Source organism: Heterobasidion irregulare (assembly GCF_000320585.1).
Source record: "Heterobasidion irregulare TC 32-1 unplaced genomic scaffold scaffold_14, whole genome shotgun sequence".
NCBI lineage: Eukaryota > Fungi > Basidiomycota > Agaricomycetes > Russulales > Bondarzewiaceae > Heterobasidion > Heterobasidion irregulare.
In genome coordinates this window covers 462,314-476,255 of record NW_009258210.1, presented here as the reverse complement: position 1 = coordinate 476,255, position 13,942 = coordinate 462,314, and the positions used below count along the sequence as shown (strand labels likewise).

The following is a 13,942-nucleotide window of genomic DNA, read 5'->3' as shown; positions in this document are numbered from 1 at the left end:
AAGAGTGACGTGCAGGTAATAGGTGGGCCCGGGAGTAAGGGTGAGTCGGGGAGATTTCGACGCCCTCCGAAGTCGAGCTTGAGACCTCAGACCTCCTCAGACCTGCTCCCCATGGGTCTAGGAACAATTGAGCGCATACAACTTCTTTTATGAACTGCCGTTGCTATGGAAGTTTAGCACGTAAGTAAGTACCCTTGGAAGTTTTCAAAATACGTCACGAGGTTGTCACTACGATGAGGGGAGACCATGCTACCTAATGCTACGGGGAGGGGTGGAAGGAGACTTGTAACTACTTGTGGCAAATGGATTGGAGATTCAGATATCAGTTGTACGTACTAAGTATGCAAGACGAGACCGAGACAGTTTGTAACTACTAAAAACAAAAGATGCTGAACGACAATTCAGTGAGACAGGACAAGGTACAGTATGTAAAGATCCAGATGCCGAATTTGAAAGGGGATTGAAAGGGAACGGTGATCAATCGATCAACAAGAGCTATGAGCACAAGATAGTGACGAACGAGAATCATAACAGGGTTGAAAACATAGGTGACGCCTCGGAGAACGAGCGGTCAATATCAATACTCCATGAAGTTTTGTTCGGGGATGCATCAATAGCACCTTCATACCCCATAGCGTTCTGCTAGACGTTCCTGTATCGCAGGCGGGAACGTCGACACCGAAGCCTGCCATCCTGCAGCATCGTGGTTCTTGAAACCGACTAGGATATCCTGGAACATCGCGTTCAGCTCCGGAGATGGGGCATTCCACCGCACAATCGCATTACAAAACCAAAGGAGACTCTGCCGTGATTGTCGAAAATAAGTATGTAATTCGGATGTCTACCTCAAAAAGGGCGCACCTTCGCAATACCCATAGGGTTTACGCGCACAAGAGTGCACAATCCCCGGAAAGCCGAATCCTTCTCCTCGTTGTCACGAATCTCGAATAGCGCTTGACACCAGGCCTGTGCAAAATCGGGAAGTAGCGGTGCGACCATACCGGGATGCATGAATCCAATTCGGCCTATTGAAACAGCCGCGTTTTCGTGCAGACTGCGTGGCGCCTTCGGATGAAGAAGGATAGGAATCAAACGAGAAATGAGAAGGTTCACCCATTGTTGGAACATGGGGTCATCTATTGCATTCGAAGTCAATATCATGCGAAATAAGAATGAGAATGCCACGAACCTGGACCACAACGCAGCGAAATCTCACCTACAGCCCATGCAGCATTATTGCAAGCGCTGATGAACTCAACCTTAGGTTCGGGGTCAAGCTGCACAATCAAATCTTGCATAACTGTCTCCATATGCGGCTGCAGGAGCGGGAAGCAGGCAATTGCTAGATCGCCAATGAGAGCATAAGCCGATTGCCTAACAGGCGCCTGAGGATGTCTCAAACACATGGTCAACAACTGAAACAAGTTCGGTTGCCCATTTTCGATGAAGGGTTGGAGTGACATGCCGAGGCCTTGAGTAAGACCGGAAAGTAGATCCAAAGCAACCACGAGGAAGGTTTTGTCAGGCTCGTCGAGCTCTGGGTTTTGTTGGTACGTTTGATATTGAACGATAGATGTCCTCGCGATGTTGAGGCAGCGATCGAACACAGGGCCCGCATAGGGAAGGAAGGCAGGTCCCATGGCGATCGTAACAGAGGCGAGACACTGGGATAAAAGATGAGCATAACAATCTTCATCGCCCAGACAAGATCAATGTTACCTCTAAAAGTGGTATGAGATCGTCATCATCGTCCTTCAATTTCGACCATTTGGTGGTCAACGGTGGCATCAAGATTTCAACATACAACGGATGCTGCAACGCAGACCCAACAGCGTCTGCCAACGTCCCGATTGCATCGTACAATATGAGCATGTTCTTGTGCTGGTATCGTTCGAACGCAAAAACGAGATTGCGTAGCACAGGCTCCAAGTAAGGAGCGAGCTCTGGTCCAGCGTCTTCCTCGAATGTAGCGAAGGCGCTGCATCCGGCTTCCTGAACACGCTTATTGGTGTCCAAAACCATGCGCAGTAGCTAAAGGCAGGGATAATAAGTACAGAACACACAGACGAGTTGACAAGTGCTAATGTCAGGATGACTTACGCCTTCCAATGTGGGAATGAAAAACTGGTTCTTATGATCTTCAGTCTGTCCGTTGACACACCAACCCGCATAGCGCCCAAGCGTCCAGCAAGTGATAGATCTGACAAGTGGCTTTTCGTGTGTTAAGTGTTAGATGATACGAAGAATACAGTATGTTCTGGATTACCTTGGGATCATTCAAGTTGCTGATTAAGTATGGAATAAGCATAGGCAGATGCGGCTCGATTGCTTCTATACAACCTAGGATAAGTCGACGATGTGTCAGCGATCAAGTTAGCTCGTAAGTCCGCACAACCAGACGTACCTTCTGCAACAGCCCCGAGTGCCAAGACCGCACTCTCCCTCAGTAACCAGTCGGTATTCCATAGTTTGCCCTTCAACGGCTCCAGCAAGACGCCCAGTAATTGCGGCCCGAAGCGTACAGCTAAAACATCCAGTGCCGCCGCAGCGCATTTACGCAAGTTCCACTCCGTCGCCATCTCATCAGCAAAGTCGTCTTCATCCATATCGTCATAATCTTCGTCGGAATCGAGCTGTTCTTCGCCATATGCGCCAAGTTTCTTCGATGGGTCTGCGCCGTTCGTATCTCCGTCCAACCCTTCACGCGATAAACCGTGGGACTTCCCGCCATAGTGTCGCGGTTTGATATCCGTGTCCTTGTCAGGAACTGCCGCATCCTCCGCATCTCCTTCCAGCCATAGCAAATCGTCCTCGCCGTAGACCATGCAATCGAGAAGTACCGGAGCGACTCTGGGCAAAAGCGGTCGCAAGTAATCGACCAAATCCGGATCCTCTGCGAAGGTCAGCCAGAATTCGCATGCTTCCAGCGCTACATTCTCATTCCTATCTTTTGTCGAGTACAGCATGTATTCTGCGACGTTCCCCAGCTCAGGCATGAGTTTGTCTGGTCTTGATGCGAGGAGTAATACGAGTGCCTGGCATACGTGACGACGAACAGCAGGATCCTCATCGGAGGCGCGCTTGAAGAGGCAAGCAATAAATGTGTCGATGTGAGCATAAAGCGCCTGTGCGTTCGTGGGTACGAAGAACGACAGACACGCGACTGCATGCGAACGGATCTTTGAGTTCGGATGTTCTGTCAATAGAAGGAACTTGGGGATCATGAAGTTCAGAGGGAACGTCCCATTAATTTCCACGTCCAGTTTGCGTGGATAATCTTCACAGGCCCTTTCTAGGACATTGAAGGCGGACTGATAAAAATAAGCACAGATGAGAAATCAACCAGAGGTCAGAGGTCAAGACACAAAGAAAAGGCAACGAGCAATAAGAACGGCCGAAAGAGTGAAACGCTCATGGAAATCCACATCATGATTTCACCGCTGAGCATGACAGTTTCCATGTCTGTAGATATCAATCCGAAGATCAATGGAATAAAAATGGGTGATTAGGCAAGCGCAGATGGCGAGCAAAAGATGCCATCTCCAGATGAAAACGGTCGACAGTCAAGGTGATTATGAACACCCGCAGGGGTCAATGTGTATGGTATCAGGCATGAGTGCACTCCGCTACTGAAAGCGATTCAGCCATTGCGAACCAGTGACGCCAGAAACCGTAGATGTCATTCGCAGAAATGATGTGGCACGATAATTGCCTGCATTAGACAATGGCTCGCACATCTGGAGAGACCGGTCGTAACGATCCCGAACGTAGAGACTTGACAGATTCAGTCTGACACGCAGCGCGTGATTTCATTTGGATCTATGACCGGTCGCCTGCCCCGGCCAAAGCTGTACGAGAAACTCGAAGGCAGACTCACCTCTTGCTGTTGCCCATCCGTGGTATCCAATAAAGCTACAAGTCGCATTAAACACTCGGGCCACTGCTTGGGCTCTAGAATGCCTAAGAACGCGACTATATCCTGACCCGCCGCATTGCGAATCATCGCGTTTGAATCATTGAAGGCATGAAGGATGGAAGCCTTGACAAACTCGATTACTTCAGGAGAAGAGCGAAGGGCGAGGCGCGCGTTGTTCTTCAGCAGGTAGCCCGCGATGGTTCTGATGCGATCCTCCTCTTGGACGAGTGAGGCGAGAATGTATGCCAGATAGGCAATGTAGTCTGGCGCGCGCGTAAAGTTGTTCAGTTTCTGCAAATTGAATGCAATGTACGATGAGTGGCCTAATCCTTGAGGAGAGAAGTATGAAATGAACTCACATGAGTGATGTTACGCTGGACGGCAACATTTTCTGTATCTGTAGACTCGTGAATGGTTTGCAGGATTTCACGAAGGCCTGCTTCCTGAGGAGACCAGGAGTTCATGACTGTATGCGATGAAGAGAGGGTAAGGGTAAAGTTCGACAAACGCGCTCGATACCCTGGAATAAAGTGAAATGTGTGACCGTGACCATTACATAATCAGGTAACGCTTACGATTCACTACCGTAAACCCTGCTTCGGATCTCCTGTTCCTTTGGATCGACATCACATCAGTCCAGCATCAAATTTCTGTGAGTTGTTCACGAATGCTTTGAGAGCTATAAAGATGCCACTCGAAGTAACTCACGGTCTATATGGATAAATCTTGGAGAAATTCAGGCTACATCAGGATCTACTCCTGCAAGGCAGGTACCAGTCAACTGGACCAAGTATCTAGGTTTGTTACATAACAAACGAGACTGTGTGAGTCCACGGAATCCTTTGGATCTATGAATATCGATTGGCTTTAAAACTTTTCCAGCACACCGAAGATCTGTTCGTCATCTTCTGATCGACCTTTGGTATTGAAGCATCTCTCGCGCAGATGCTCTTGCGCCTCTATGCAACTGATGCATTTCCAGGATATCCTACTCCTGATTTTTCCTGGCCTCATGTTTCACATCGCAGTGGTTATAATTGTGTGGGTTCCTCTTACCCCATGCGAGACCCTCGAGTCAAAGTTTGATGAACTTTGCTGCTATAGCCACTGGTCTCGATATGGCGCCTGGTTAATGTGGGCTTCGAAAGATGATTTGTGTTCGAGGCGGTGTCTCGCTGCTCCCCTTCTATCACCCTATCTATAGCCCTGTTCATTCATTAATATCGGGCTATGAAATGCAACCTAAACCATCGAACGAGCACACTTTTTCCAAGACACGCACATACGCATCTCTAAGACTTCATCCGTGGTGGATAGAGAAGAGACGAGCATACAACTTGGATCTTCGCGTATCGTATTGGACACATATGATGCACAAACGTTTGCCTTCTACTCCTCCATATCTTAGCTAGCGCAATCGCCGCTGTGGTACACGAGGATGGACTTCCATTACTCCGTCACAGTCAACGTCATACAAGCACTTCTAATGAACCTGTGGCTAAATACAATCGATAAGCATTCCCCCATCCAAAACATGAAACCTACATTGAGAGACTTTCGGTCTAAATGAAGGTCTCTGTCTCTACTTCACAAAGGCGGAGCGAGTGTATTTGTCTCGGTCGTTGGAGTGGCGATTCCTGACGGTGGCTCGGAAGCAGTAGTAATTCCTGGACTCGTCAAATCTCCGAGCGGGTCCTTGAAGTATGCTCTGAAGAAGTTGCGCCAGCTGGCCTTTGACGGCACGAAATGACCTGTCATCCCACATTTTCATGGGCAAGTTTGGGTGGCAATAGTGACGGGGGAAGATATGAGAGTCCACGTAAGAAATAGAAAGAGAAAAGATGAACCCACCGCCGTCATGCACCTCGACCCTCTTGTTCTTTGTAATTTCCTCCAAAGTTCGTGACCGCTCTTCGGTAACAAGAATATCGTTCTTGCCAGTTACCAACAAAGTCTGTGTCTCTAATGGTGTTATAAAGAGAGCTTCTGAGAGTGAGCCTGGCGGTTTGAACCCAGAGACAGCCACGCAGAATTTGCTATTTCAATCTGTGAGCTGAATCATCGAAAAAGTATAATGATGACCTACAATGGAGGATGTGGCGCCTTTCCATTGATCAAAAAGGTGGGATGAGTGTCGGGTCGTTCAAGCTAGTAAATGTTGATGTGAGTTCGAGCATGGAGATATGCTGCTCAAGAGATAATACCAAAGCAGAAAGCAAGACTGCCATGACCGCTCCCTGACTGAATCAATTGGTTAGATTTTCTTCAGGAGTAAAGAGGACGCGTGATAGACCTAAATCCAAAAATGCCCTGCGGGAAACTCCGTTAATGTAGGCATTTCGCTCGTGTACCGATAACGTACATCAAATTGCTGATCGCGTAGCAGATCTCTCAGGTATGCGATGCTGTCTTCCATACCAGTGGTCTGCGTGCGAGTGGGATCGGTTTTCCACCATGCGCGCGGGGTCAGTGATGGATCATCTGTACTCGTACTTGCCTCTGCCGCGCCGAAAGCTGCTAATGAATTCGACTGATCGGAATCAGATGATGAGGCAAAAGTGTTCGCAATATCGACGGGATGCAGAACATTCGGCGCATCGACGAAGACTTAATGATTGGTGAAGAATCAGCTTCGTGGGCTTGTTGATGCTCAAGGGGGCGTACCAAGCTCTATGTCCTTGCCACAGGACTTTCGCAAAGCTGCAAGCTATCGCTCGAGATTAATCGAACGTTTGGACAGTGTATCAGCTGATCATAGGATACGCACTCGTTTACCGAAGATGCTGGCGTTTTGGGTATAGCTGCGTGACCGATCGGATGAGCACAGCCTACTTCACGGATCAATGGAACAACTGACCCATGGAGCATGAGAATCTTGAGGGGAGACATGATGCTTGAAGGAGGATATGCGGCGTCAGTGAATGGGTAAAGTTGGTGATAAGCTGGGAAGACAGACCTTTCTGAAGTTTGGATCACTTCGGACTTCGGGATAGAGTTTGAGACCTTAGATATCTGTTGATGCGTCTGAAGGAGCTTTGTCCCTTGGTGCAGTTTGGATACCGAACAACTGTCGTTTGCGGTAAGGAGTCAGCCATGAAGATTATTGGGGTTCAGTATTTGAGCAGTGTGTTGCTGAGTGTTGTCGTCCCGATGAGGCCCGAAGGAGATCCGCAACGCATTCACAATCTTCCGGCGGCAACGTCGCAGTTCGAAATCTTTGCTTTCCGAATATATTTGAGGGTTAGGGTTCAACCTTTACTTACATAATTGGAAATAAATGTGGTCATGCTTGCACGTGAGGAGGCTGCACATTTGGAGACGTGCACAACTGCGTTGGCCTCTCTTCTTTAACCTAACCTTGATTTCGCGTACCCCACGATGGTGCTATGTCGGCCACTATTCGTCTTGATGACGACGTTTGCTGTCTGCGCGCTGGGAGAATCTACATATGACGGAACAAAGATCGCGAACAGAACTATTGAACGGGTGAGTCTCGCTCTCGAGTTGAACTCTTCTGGTAGAAATGGTCGTGGGTTAGGGGGAGGTATGTCTGAAGAGACGGACAAATTACACTCTAGATGACTAATTAGGCAACAAAAGCGCTATAGTGCTTCCGTCGAGTGTGGTGTCTGGTGAGGGCTTACAAGAAGTACTGACTTAGTTTGTGTACAGACAACCCAGCTGCGCACACATTCACTATACGCGCCATACATTGATCAAGATCTTCAGAACCGGTCAGTTGCTGCACTGAACATCCTCACCTATATATTCTTGGCAATCTTTGTCTCCCATTTCTGCTGTTTAACATACGAACGAGTGCTGACGATAGTCACGCTGTCTATGATTAGATGGTGGGATTTCGGTGCTGATGCCTATGTGGTATGTGCCTTCCATCAATGCTTTTTGACGAAAGCTTACCGTGACATGCACTCAGAACACCAACAAGCATGTACGACTGACTCGTAACCGACCGTCACTAATGGTACACTTACCTGTTTCATCGTCGTTTCTTCAGTAAGATCCTAAATTGCGTTCACAGGGATGGCTATGGTCCCGACTACCAATCACCGCGGTGAATTTTGTTATGGAGGTCGAGTTCAAGGTACGTCTGACCCGCAATACTGCATTGTGTATCCTTGCCTGTTCACTCGTTGATACCTGGGTGTGAACTAGATCTCGGGGGACTCGTCACATCTCTTCGGCGATGGCCTTGCAGTATGGTTCACAAAAGAGAGAGCAGAACCTGGTCCCGTCTTCGGAAACACTGGTAGTCATTTTAGTTCCTCCTTTCTACCAAATGCGAGCTGAACCCGTTCTCATTTCCATCGTGTAATAGATAAATTCACAGGTCTGGGAATATTTCTTGATACTTACGCCAATGCACGACATGGGTATTCTTTTCCTCGAATTGTTGCTATGATGGGCGACGGTCAGACTAGCTACGATTTAGGGAATGATGGTGAAGGTACTCAGATTGGCGCTTGCTCAGTGAGTCTTACTTCATATGAAGAAGGTGAGAAGAAGGCTGACTGTGCGGTTGTCAGGCCAACGTTCGACGGACAAATGTGGCCACCAAGCTGAAAGTGATCTATGTGAAGGACGCGGTTTTGGATGTGAGCGTTGTTTTCCCTCTTCAGTGCTACGGACATTGAACTCAGGCGTCTTCTGCTCGAAACCCAATAGGTCAAGGTCCAGTATAAAGGCTGTAAGATGAATTACTGGAAGGCAATATTCAATGCACTGACGCTTGCTATCACAGGGGACGACTGGTCGGATTGCTTTACCATCAATGGCATATCCCTTCCGCCAAACCCATACCTTGGCTTCTCAGCGATGACCGGAGATGTCAGCGACGCGCATGAGTACGCCCAATTCATCCTTGTCCGTACCCAGAAAAGTCATTCTCGTGCAGTATCATTGCCGTTACGACTGCCTCGGCTTCGCTTTCCTCCCTCGAAGTTCCACGGAACAAGATTTACAGTTATAACTCGACTGTCGGGTTCTCATTCTCGTTCATCAAGCTCTTCCTGTTCGCTGCCGTGTGTGGGGGTGGATGGTTTGGTTGGAAGGCATATGAGCGCAAGAAGCTCGAGGGTCGTAGTGGAGGGCTGGGGAGTGCAGGAGGGTTTGGAGGGTTTGGGAATGCGGGGTCAGGGCTCTGGCAAAATCCGAAGAGATTTTGAGAGACTACAGAATGGGCAGCGTTGCTGTGGTATTGTTTTGATAGGCTACTACTGCTCTGCTCTGATAATGATACGAGCTTCCGTACAACATGCTGCATTGTTTGTGTTGGACGTCGAGATCTCAGTAAATCAATCTCCAATGCATCCAAAAATAGGCGCGATGTAGAGCCAAATAAGAGCCAAACACATGGGCGAATTGTAGTGCCCACGTCGTCAGCAATGCGACACGTTACAGCCATCCGTGCACTTACGGCCTCACGTCCTCTTAATCACTCGCTCATTTGCGACTCAAGTCATTGTTACGCTGCACATCCAGACGAAGGCGACTAGGGAGCAACATGAATCTCTTCCGGTTGGTTGGTACGTGGTTCATGCTGTCCGTCACCGCTCGCGAATTGACCCTCGCAAATACGAAATGTTGGAACAGGCGACCTCTCCCATTTGGCCTCCATATTGATCCTGCTGCATAAAATACAGACAACGAGGTCGTGTCGCGGTGCGTCCTGCTCTGTCATGTTCGCGTGCACTGTGCTGACAGTTGCACATTCCTGTTTGACTTGCCCTTCGTTGGAATCATCTTACGACGTCTGCCCACCGCCCTCACGTTCACCCTTCGGAACGCATTCATTTTTCTGTACGCTCTACCCGGTGCGGGTCACTAATGACGGTCATGGCGGATAGGCATCTCGTTCAAGACGCAGGCAATCTATGTTGCTGTGTTTATCACACGCTACTTAGACCTGCTCTTCGGTGAATGGGTATCTCTATATAACTTCTTGATGAAGATCTTCTTCATTGGGAGCAGCTGCTACATCCTTTACCTCATGAAGTTCAAACATCGGTACGTGTTTGCCGCCAGCTTCTACACATGACACCATCTCTCCCTCCACCTCACTGCCTACTCTATCCGCTTCATCTTGATTTGATTATCTCGCTGATATTACAATAGACCAACAAACGACCCCTCTATCGACACATTCAAAGTCGAGTACTTGGTCGGACCCGCCTTCTTGCTCTCCCTCATCTTCAACTATGGCTTCACCTTCGCAGAGGTCTCATGGGCTTTTTCCATTTTCCTCGAGTCGGTCGCTATCCTCCCGCAATTGTTCCTCCTGCAGCGCACAGGCGAAGCTGAGACCATCACGACGCATTACCTAGCCGCGCTCGGGGCGTATCGAGGGTTATATATCCCTAACTGGATCTATCGGTGGGTATCAGGGCGTTGGGTTCCAAATCATAGCGTCTAGCTCATCAACTGCTCTTCTCACTCTCACAGGTATTTTGTGGAAGACGTAGTGGATCCAATAGCCGTCATTGCAGGCCTTGTCCAAACAGCACTTTACCTGGATTTCTTCTACGTGTATTTCACTAAGTACGCGCTCCATTATTCTTGTTCTCTCAAGCCGAGCTTTTCTGATATTGCTCTTGTGTGCAGGGTGCTGCAAGGACAGAAGTTCGAGCTTCCAGCATGAACCGTCAGGTTACGGTTGTCGTCCTTCGTCGAAGAGAATACGAGTGCGAAAAGGGAACGGATGTGCAGAGTCATATCTTATACATTGCAGCGCTCTGGAGCAGATAGTAGAGGGCCTTGCGTAGCTTCGTGCAGGCGGGCGATGTCTTCATTTCCTCAGCAGAAAGACTTCGGTTTCATGTCTCTTGAGGTTCTTTGACCACATCGTCATCAATGATGTGTCGTGACACATCGTGACGACGACCAGACCAAACAGGACGGGAAATATTTATGGTCAGATAAAACCACAAGACTGAATAAATACGGTCGAAAATCAGCAGCTGGAGGGTACAAGAGAGCTATGACAGAATATCAACAAGGGTGCACAGAAACGCACATATACAGTGAAAATATAGGTAATAAATAATTCGGAAATTCCATTGTCCTGGTGAAAAAAAGAACAGATGTCGATCAGTAGCTCTTAGAGCGTGCTCGAATATATGGCGTCGCTGCCATAGAACTTGAAGAGGCCGTGACTGCAGGAAGGCGTTGTGGGAGCCACATCGGGTTCAATCGACCATATCCTCCAGCGGTCGATGCTGGCGAGGGCAACCCGTGGTCTGGCAAGTCGTCCACGTTGATGATCTCTGTCTCCTGTGAAGACAATGGGGCTGCTGCCTGCCGCGTGGCGACATCTCCATTTGAGGGCGTTCGTCGACGGGGTGGCAAAATCCCTTGGTTCCGTCCCCACTCTATAGCTTCCGCGCGCTTGGCCGCGATATCCCCACCCTCGGTCCCCAGCCGGCCTTCGATCATCATGTTTTCCATCTCATGCGTCAGCAGGGCAAATGTGTCTTCATCTGGGGTAGACCCGAACACGTTCCGGCCGAGTGAGCTAGATGAGTTATCTGCAGGAGGTCTGATGCTGAACATGTCGGTCTTTGTCACCGTGTGTACTGATAGAGGAGTATCAGTTGCTGTCCGGGAGTAGAGAGGAAAGCATAACGGGGAACGAACATTCTTTCTCAAGAAGCTTGAGCTTAGCGCTCAGATTCATCAACGCCATTGAGGCGGCAGCAGTGGTAATTTTTGGTTCTACTGAGCTCGGGAATAGAACGGGTGTGATGCGCGACAGTCCAATACTGAGGAACAGAAATACCTAGTGGACAAAAATCGCGTGAGATCAATAGACCAGAAGTGTGCAGGAGATGCTCACTTGATGCAAAAGTTTGACGTGCTGGAAAGCCAGTCGGGAAGGGAACAAAAAGGTGAGGATGTTTCGGCCGTAGGCATAATACGAGCGCGAGGACGGGGCAGGACCGAAGACAAGAGACAGTTCAGCCGCTGTCAACGCAAAGAACATAACATAGCGCCACTAAATCCGCTCATCAGATTCGCAATGAAACAGCGGACCGAAATGGGACGTACAAATGCGACACCGTCACCTTTGCCAATCGCTGAGAAGAACAGTAAGGCCAGGCCAGAAACGATATGGAACCCTAGCGACATCAGCATTCCGTGATGAAGATATTCTTTGGCCGTCACGCAATTGTGGCATGTCAACACTTCAGGGCCGAATCTGTCATACGCCCATCTCTTCACCGGATCCTTCAAAGCCTCGTATCCTTCCCGGACCGTCATGAAAAGCACGGTGCCCTGTGGGCCAACTCGATCCGGATGATATCGCCTTGCGAAGCTCCTGAACGCCATTTTGAGTCCGCTGTCATCAACTTCCGGTGGGACGTTGAGCAGTTCGTAGAAATTAGGGGGGGTAGTGACGAGCGCGTCAACGAAGTTATAGATCATATATGTTAAGACGACAAGAGAAAAAGTGATGCGGTATTCCATTGGAGATGCAGGCTTAGGAAGCCAACGCCGGAGGACTCGCAGAAGGATATTGGTTATGAGGTCGGGAATGTATGACCAGCTCGCGAATCCGACTACCGAGCCCAACACAGACGTCATCGTCGATATTTGAGACCTGTGTATCATAGAGGAATATAGCGTCAGATTCACTGCAGTGAGGACGAACTACGAAGAAAATGGAAAGCTCAGATCGGACAAGGTCCGATTTCGCGTGTGATCTCCTCTCCTCGCCATCCAATTCCACACACATCCCCGTCGCAAACGCGAATGGAAACCTCGTGCCTGCAGCTGTACGCGCGCAACCACGCGCCATTTGCAGTGGACTAGAGCAAACGCGCTGTTGTACGGGCGCCCGCCCTCGTGAGAGAGCCGAAAAATAGGTGCGTATGAAATAGAAAAACCACACTGTCGACCACTCGCGCAGCTCAGATTGGCAAGTGATCTTGCCGTGTCTGCACGAGCTCGGCTGAGCGCATGAGGGGCTTCATCGTAAGGAAACCCGATGTAGACTCTGCCTTTGCTCGCGCGCCTTGATCCTCATGGCAGCGCGAGCCATAAAGAGAGCCCAGCGATTGAATGTCTGTTCGGCCTTACGATACGCCACGGAGAGCTCGAGACATAACGTATTGGTAATCGAACAATTTCGGTGGGCTCAAGGTCCACAGGATGCATGGAAGGGATGTACGAGGTCGACCCTTTTACTGGGGCATCTTTGCGATATAGAAGCTGAGTGAAAGAGAACGCACCAATGCTTTATATGAGATTGGTGAGCGTGTCAGTGTCCTTGTGTGACTATGACACGAGATGCAGAGTTTGTGGACGAAAAGTAGAGAGGGTTTTGCGGTCGAGAACAATGGGATATAAGCTGATGGTATCGGTTGTTCAGAACGTGAATCTACATCTTAAAGAGTCAGTGAATCTAACTATGAGATACCCGTTGAAGAATGGATAGAATTTGAGGAATAATACAAAATTCCAACTGTGGGCCACCCTCAAGCGGGTGACCAGCGAGAAACGGTGGCAGACAGATAACGCCAGCGATCGAGATAGATATACAAATGAATGTGGTGGTAAGGCTTTACTCACAGGGTGCCCGTCAGACGTGACGCCGGAGGGTTTGCGAGCCACAAGTTATAGGGAGGAACAACAAGACTTGGAGCTTGGAGAACGGTGGCACGGTGTGGCATTGTTCTGGCAAGACTCAAGTCGAGCCAATGGCAGCGTGGGAATATTGCCACCATTGGTTACTTGTTCGACATTTTTCTTCTTCACTCCAGCCTGATTTTGTGGATGCAACTCTGCAAGGAGAATCCTTCACACCCTTGCACGTTCCATCATAGTCAATGAAGCAACTGAAATGCTCCCTTTTTACGACCGAGGTTTACGAGATATTTCTTCCAAGTTTGTGTCTCATATGAGATAACCAGCTGAGCTACATACGCATCATGCTTCCCAGCGGCAAATGCACTCATCAGAGCATATGTACAGAAAATCTCCTCGCCTCCAAAAGAGTACATAATAAACTTC

At 49.0% G+C, this 13,942-nt stretch overlaps 5 protein-coding genes across 5 annotated transcripts; 2 read left to right on the top strand and 3 right to left on the bottom strand.

Annotated features, from left to right (window-relative positions):
- Positions 1 to 167: 167 nt before the first annotated feature.
- Positions 168 to 4,393, bottom strand: HETIRDRAFT_68096 (uncharacterized protein). Its single transcript, XM_009554788.1, has 9 exons — positions 4,276 to 4,393; positions 3,878 to 4,207; positions 2,405 to 3,311; positions 2,267 to 2,340; positions 2,101 to 2,211; positions 1,720 to 2,031; positions 1,190 to 1,664; positions 862 to 1,136; positions 168 to 802 (listed from the first exon to the last, which is right to left on the bottom strand). The coding sequence occupies exons 1-9, from the start codon at positions 4,378 to 4,380 to the stop codon at positions 623 to 625; spliced, it is 2,769 nt and encodes a 922-aa protein (XP_009553083.1). The 5' UTR covers positions 4,381 to 4,393; the 3' UTR covers positions 168 to 622.
- Positions 4,394 to 5,249: 856 nt separating this feature from the next.
- HETIRDRAFT_391444 (uncharacterized protein) lies at positions 5,250 to 6,805 on the bottom strand (the record flags this gene model as incomplete). The annotated part of the gene is made up of 10 exons (XM_009554958.1): positions 5,250 to 5,408; positions 5,462 to 5,667; positions 5,768 to 5,952; positions 6,003 to 6,064; positions 6,121 to 6,157; positions 6,210 to 6,226; positions 6,279 to 6,523; positions 6,581 to 6,623; positions 6,684 to 6,717; positions 6,774 to 6,805. The coding sequence occupies 9 exons, from the start codon at positions 6,803 to 6,805 to the stop codon at positions 5,504 to 5,506; spliced, it is 819 nt and encodes a 272-aa protein (XP_009553253.1). The 3' UTR covers positions 5,250 to 5,408; positions 5,462 to 5,503.
- Positions 6,806 to 7,292: 487 nt separating this feature from the next.
- On the top strand, positions 7,293 to 9,193 carry HETIRDRAFT_437309 (uncharacterized protein; the record flags this gene model as incomplete). The annotated part of the gene is made up of 11 exons (XM_009554957.1): positions 7,293 to 7,402; positions 7,589 to 7,650; positions 7,765 to 7,795; positions 7,851 to 7,898; positions 7,956 to 8,018; positions 8,090 to 8,183; positions 8,253 to 8,404; positions 8,461 to 8,529; positions 8,600 to 8,621; positions 8,676 to 8,778; positions 8,829 to 9,193. Coding segments are annotated over 11 exons (1,025 nt in total), but the record flags the coding sequence as incomplete, so codon positions are not given.
- Positions 9,194 to 9,369: 176 nt separating this feature from the next.
- HETIRDRAFT_482551 (uncharacterized protein) lies at positions 9,370 to 10,755 on the top strand. Its single transcript, XM_009554956.1, has 6 exons — positions 9,370 to 9,459; positions 9,527 to 9,595; positions 9,781 to 9,940; positions 10,049 to 10,306; positions 10,376 to 10,471; positions 10,535 to 10,755. The coding sequence occupies exons 1-6, from the start codon at positions 9,438 to 9,440 to the stop codon at positions 10,569 to 10,571; spliced, it is 642 nt and encodes a 213-aa protein (XP_009553251.1). The 5' UTR covers positions 9,370 to 9,437; the 3' UTR covers positions 10,572 to 10,755.
- Positions 10,756 to 11,020: 265 nt separating this feature from the next.
- HETIRDRAFT_437307 (uncharacterized protein) lies at positions 11,021 to 13,570 on the bottom strand (the record flags this gene model as incomplete). The annotated part of the gene is made up of 6 exons (XM_009554955.1): positions 13,502 to 13,570; positions 13,162 to 13,310; positions 11,978 to 12,530; positions 11,766 to 11,924; positions 11,567 to 11,708; positions 11,021 to 11,505 (listed from the first exon to the last, which is right to left on the bottom strand). The coding sequence occupies exons 3-6, from the start codon at positions 12,512 to 12,514 to the stop codon at positions 11,021 to 11,023; spliced, it is 1,323 nt and encodes a 440-aa protein (XP_009553250.1). The 5' UTR covers positions 12,515 to 12,530; positions 13,162 to 13,310; positions 13,502 to 13,570.
- Between the last annotated feature and the right edge of the window lie 372 nt (positions 13,571 to 13,942).

What these genes read in the sequence shown, in the direction of transcription:
- HETIRDRAFT_482551 (XM_009554956.1), top strand. Translation starts at nt 9,438, where the DNA reads ATGAATCTCTTCCGGTTGGTTG. An exon ending in GACAACGAGGTCGTGTCGCG is followed by an intron (nt 9,596 to 9,780) that starts GTGCGTCCTGCT and finishes CATGGCGGATAG; the next exon opens with GCATCTCGTTCAAGACGCAG. An exon ending in ATCCCTAACTGGATCTATCG is followed by an intron (nt 10,307 to 10,375) that starts GTGGGTATCAGG and finishes TCACTCTCACAG; the next exon opens with GTATTTTGTGGAAGACGTAG.
- HETIRDRAFT_68096 (XM_009554788.1), bottom strand. Translation starts at nt 4,380, where the DNA reads ATGAACTCCTGGTCTCCTCAGGAAGCAGGCCTTCGTGAAATCCTGCAA. An exon ending in TCATTCCCACATTGGAAGGC is followed by an intron (nt 2,032 to 2,100) that starts GTAAGTCATCCT and finishes CCCTGCCTTTAG; the next exon opens with CTACTGCGCATGGTTTTGGA. An exon ending in ACCCTATGGGTATTGCGAAG is followed by an intron (nt 803 to 861) that starts GTGCGCCCTTTT and finishes CAATCACGGCAG; the next exon opens with AGTCTCCTTTGGTTTTGTAA.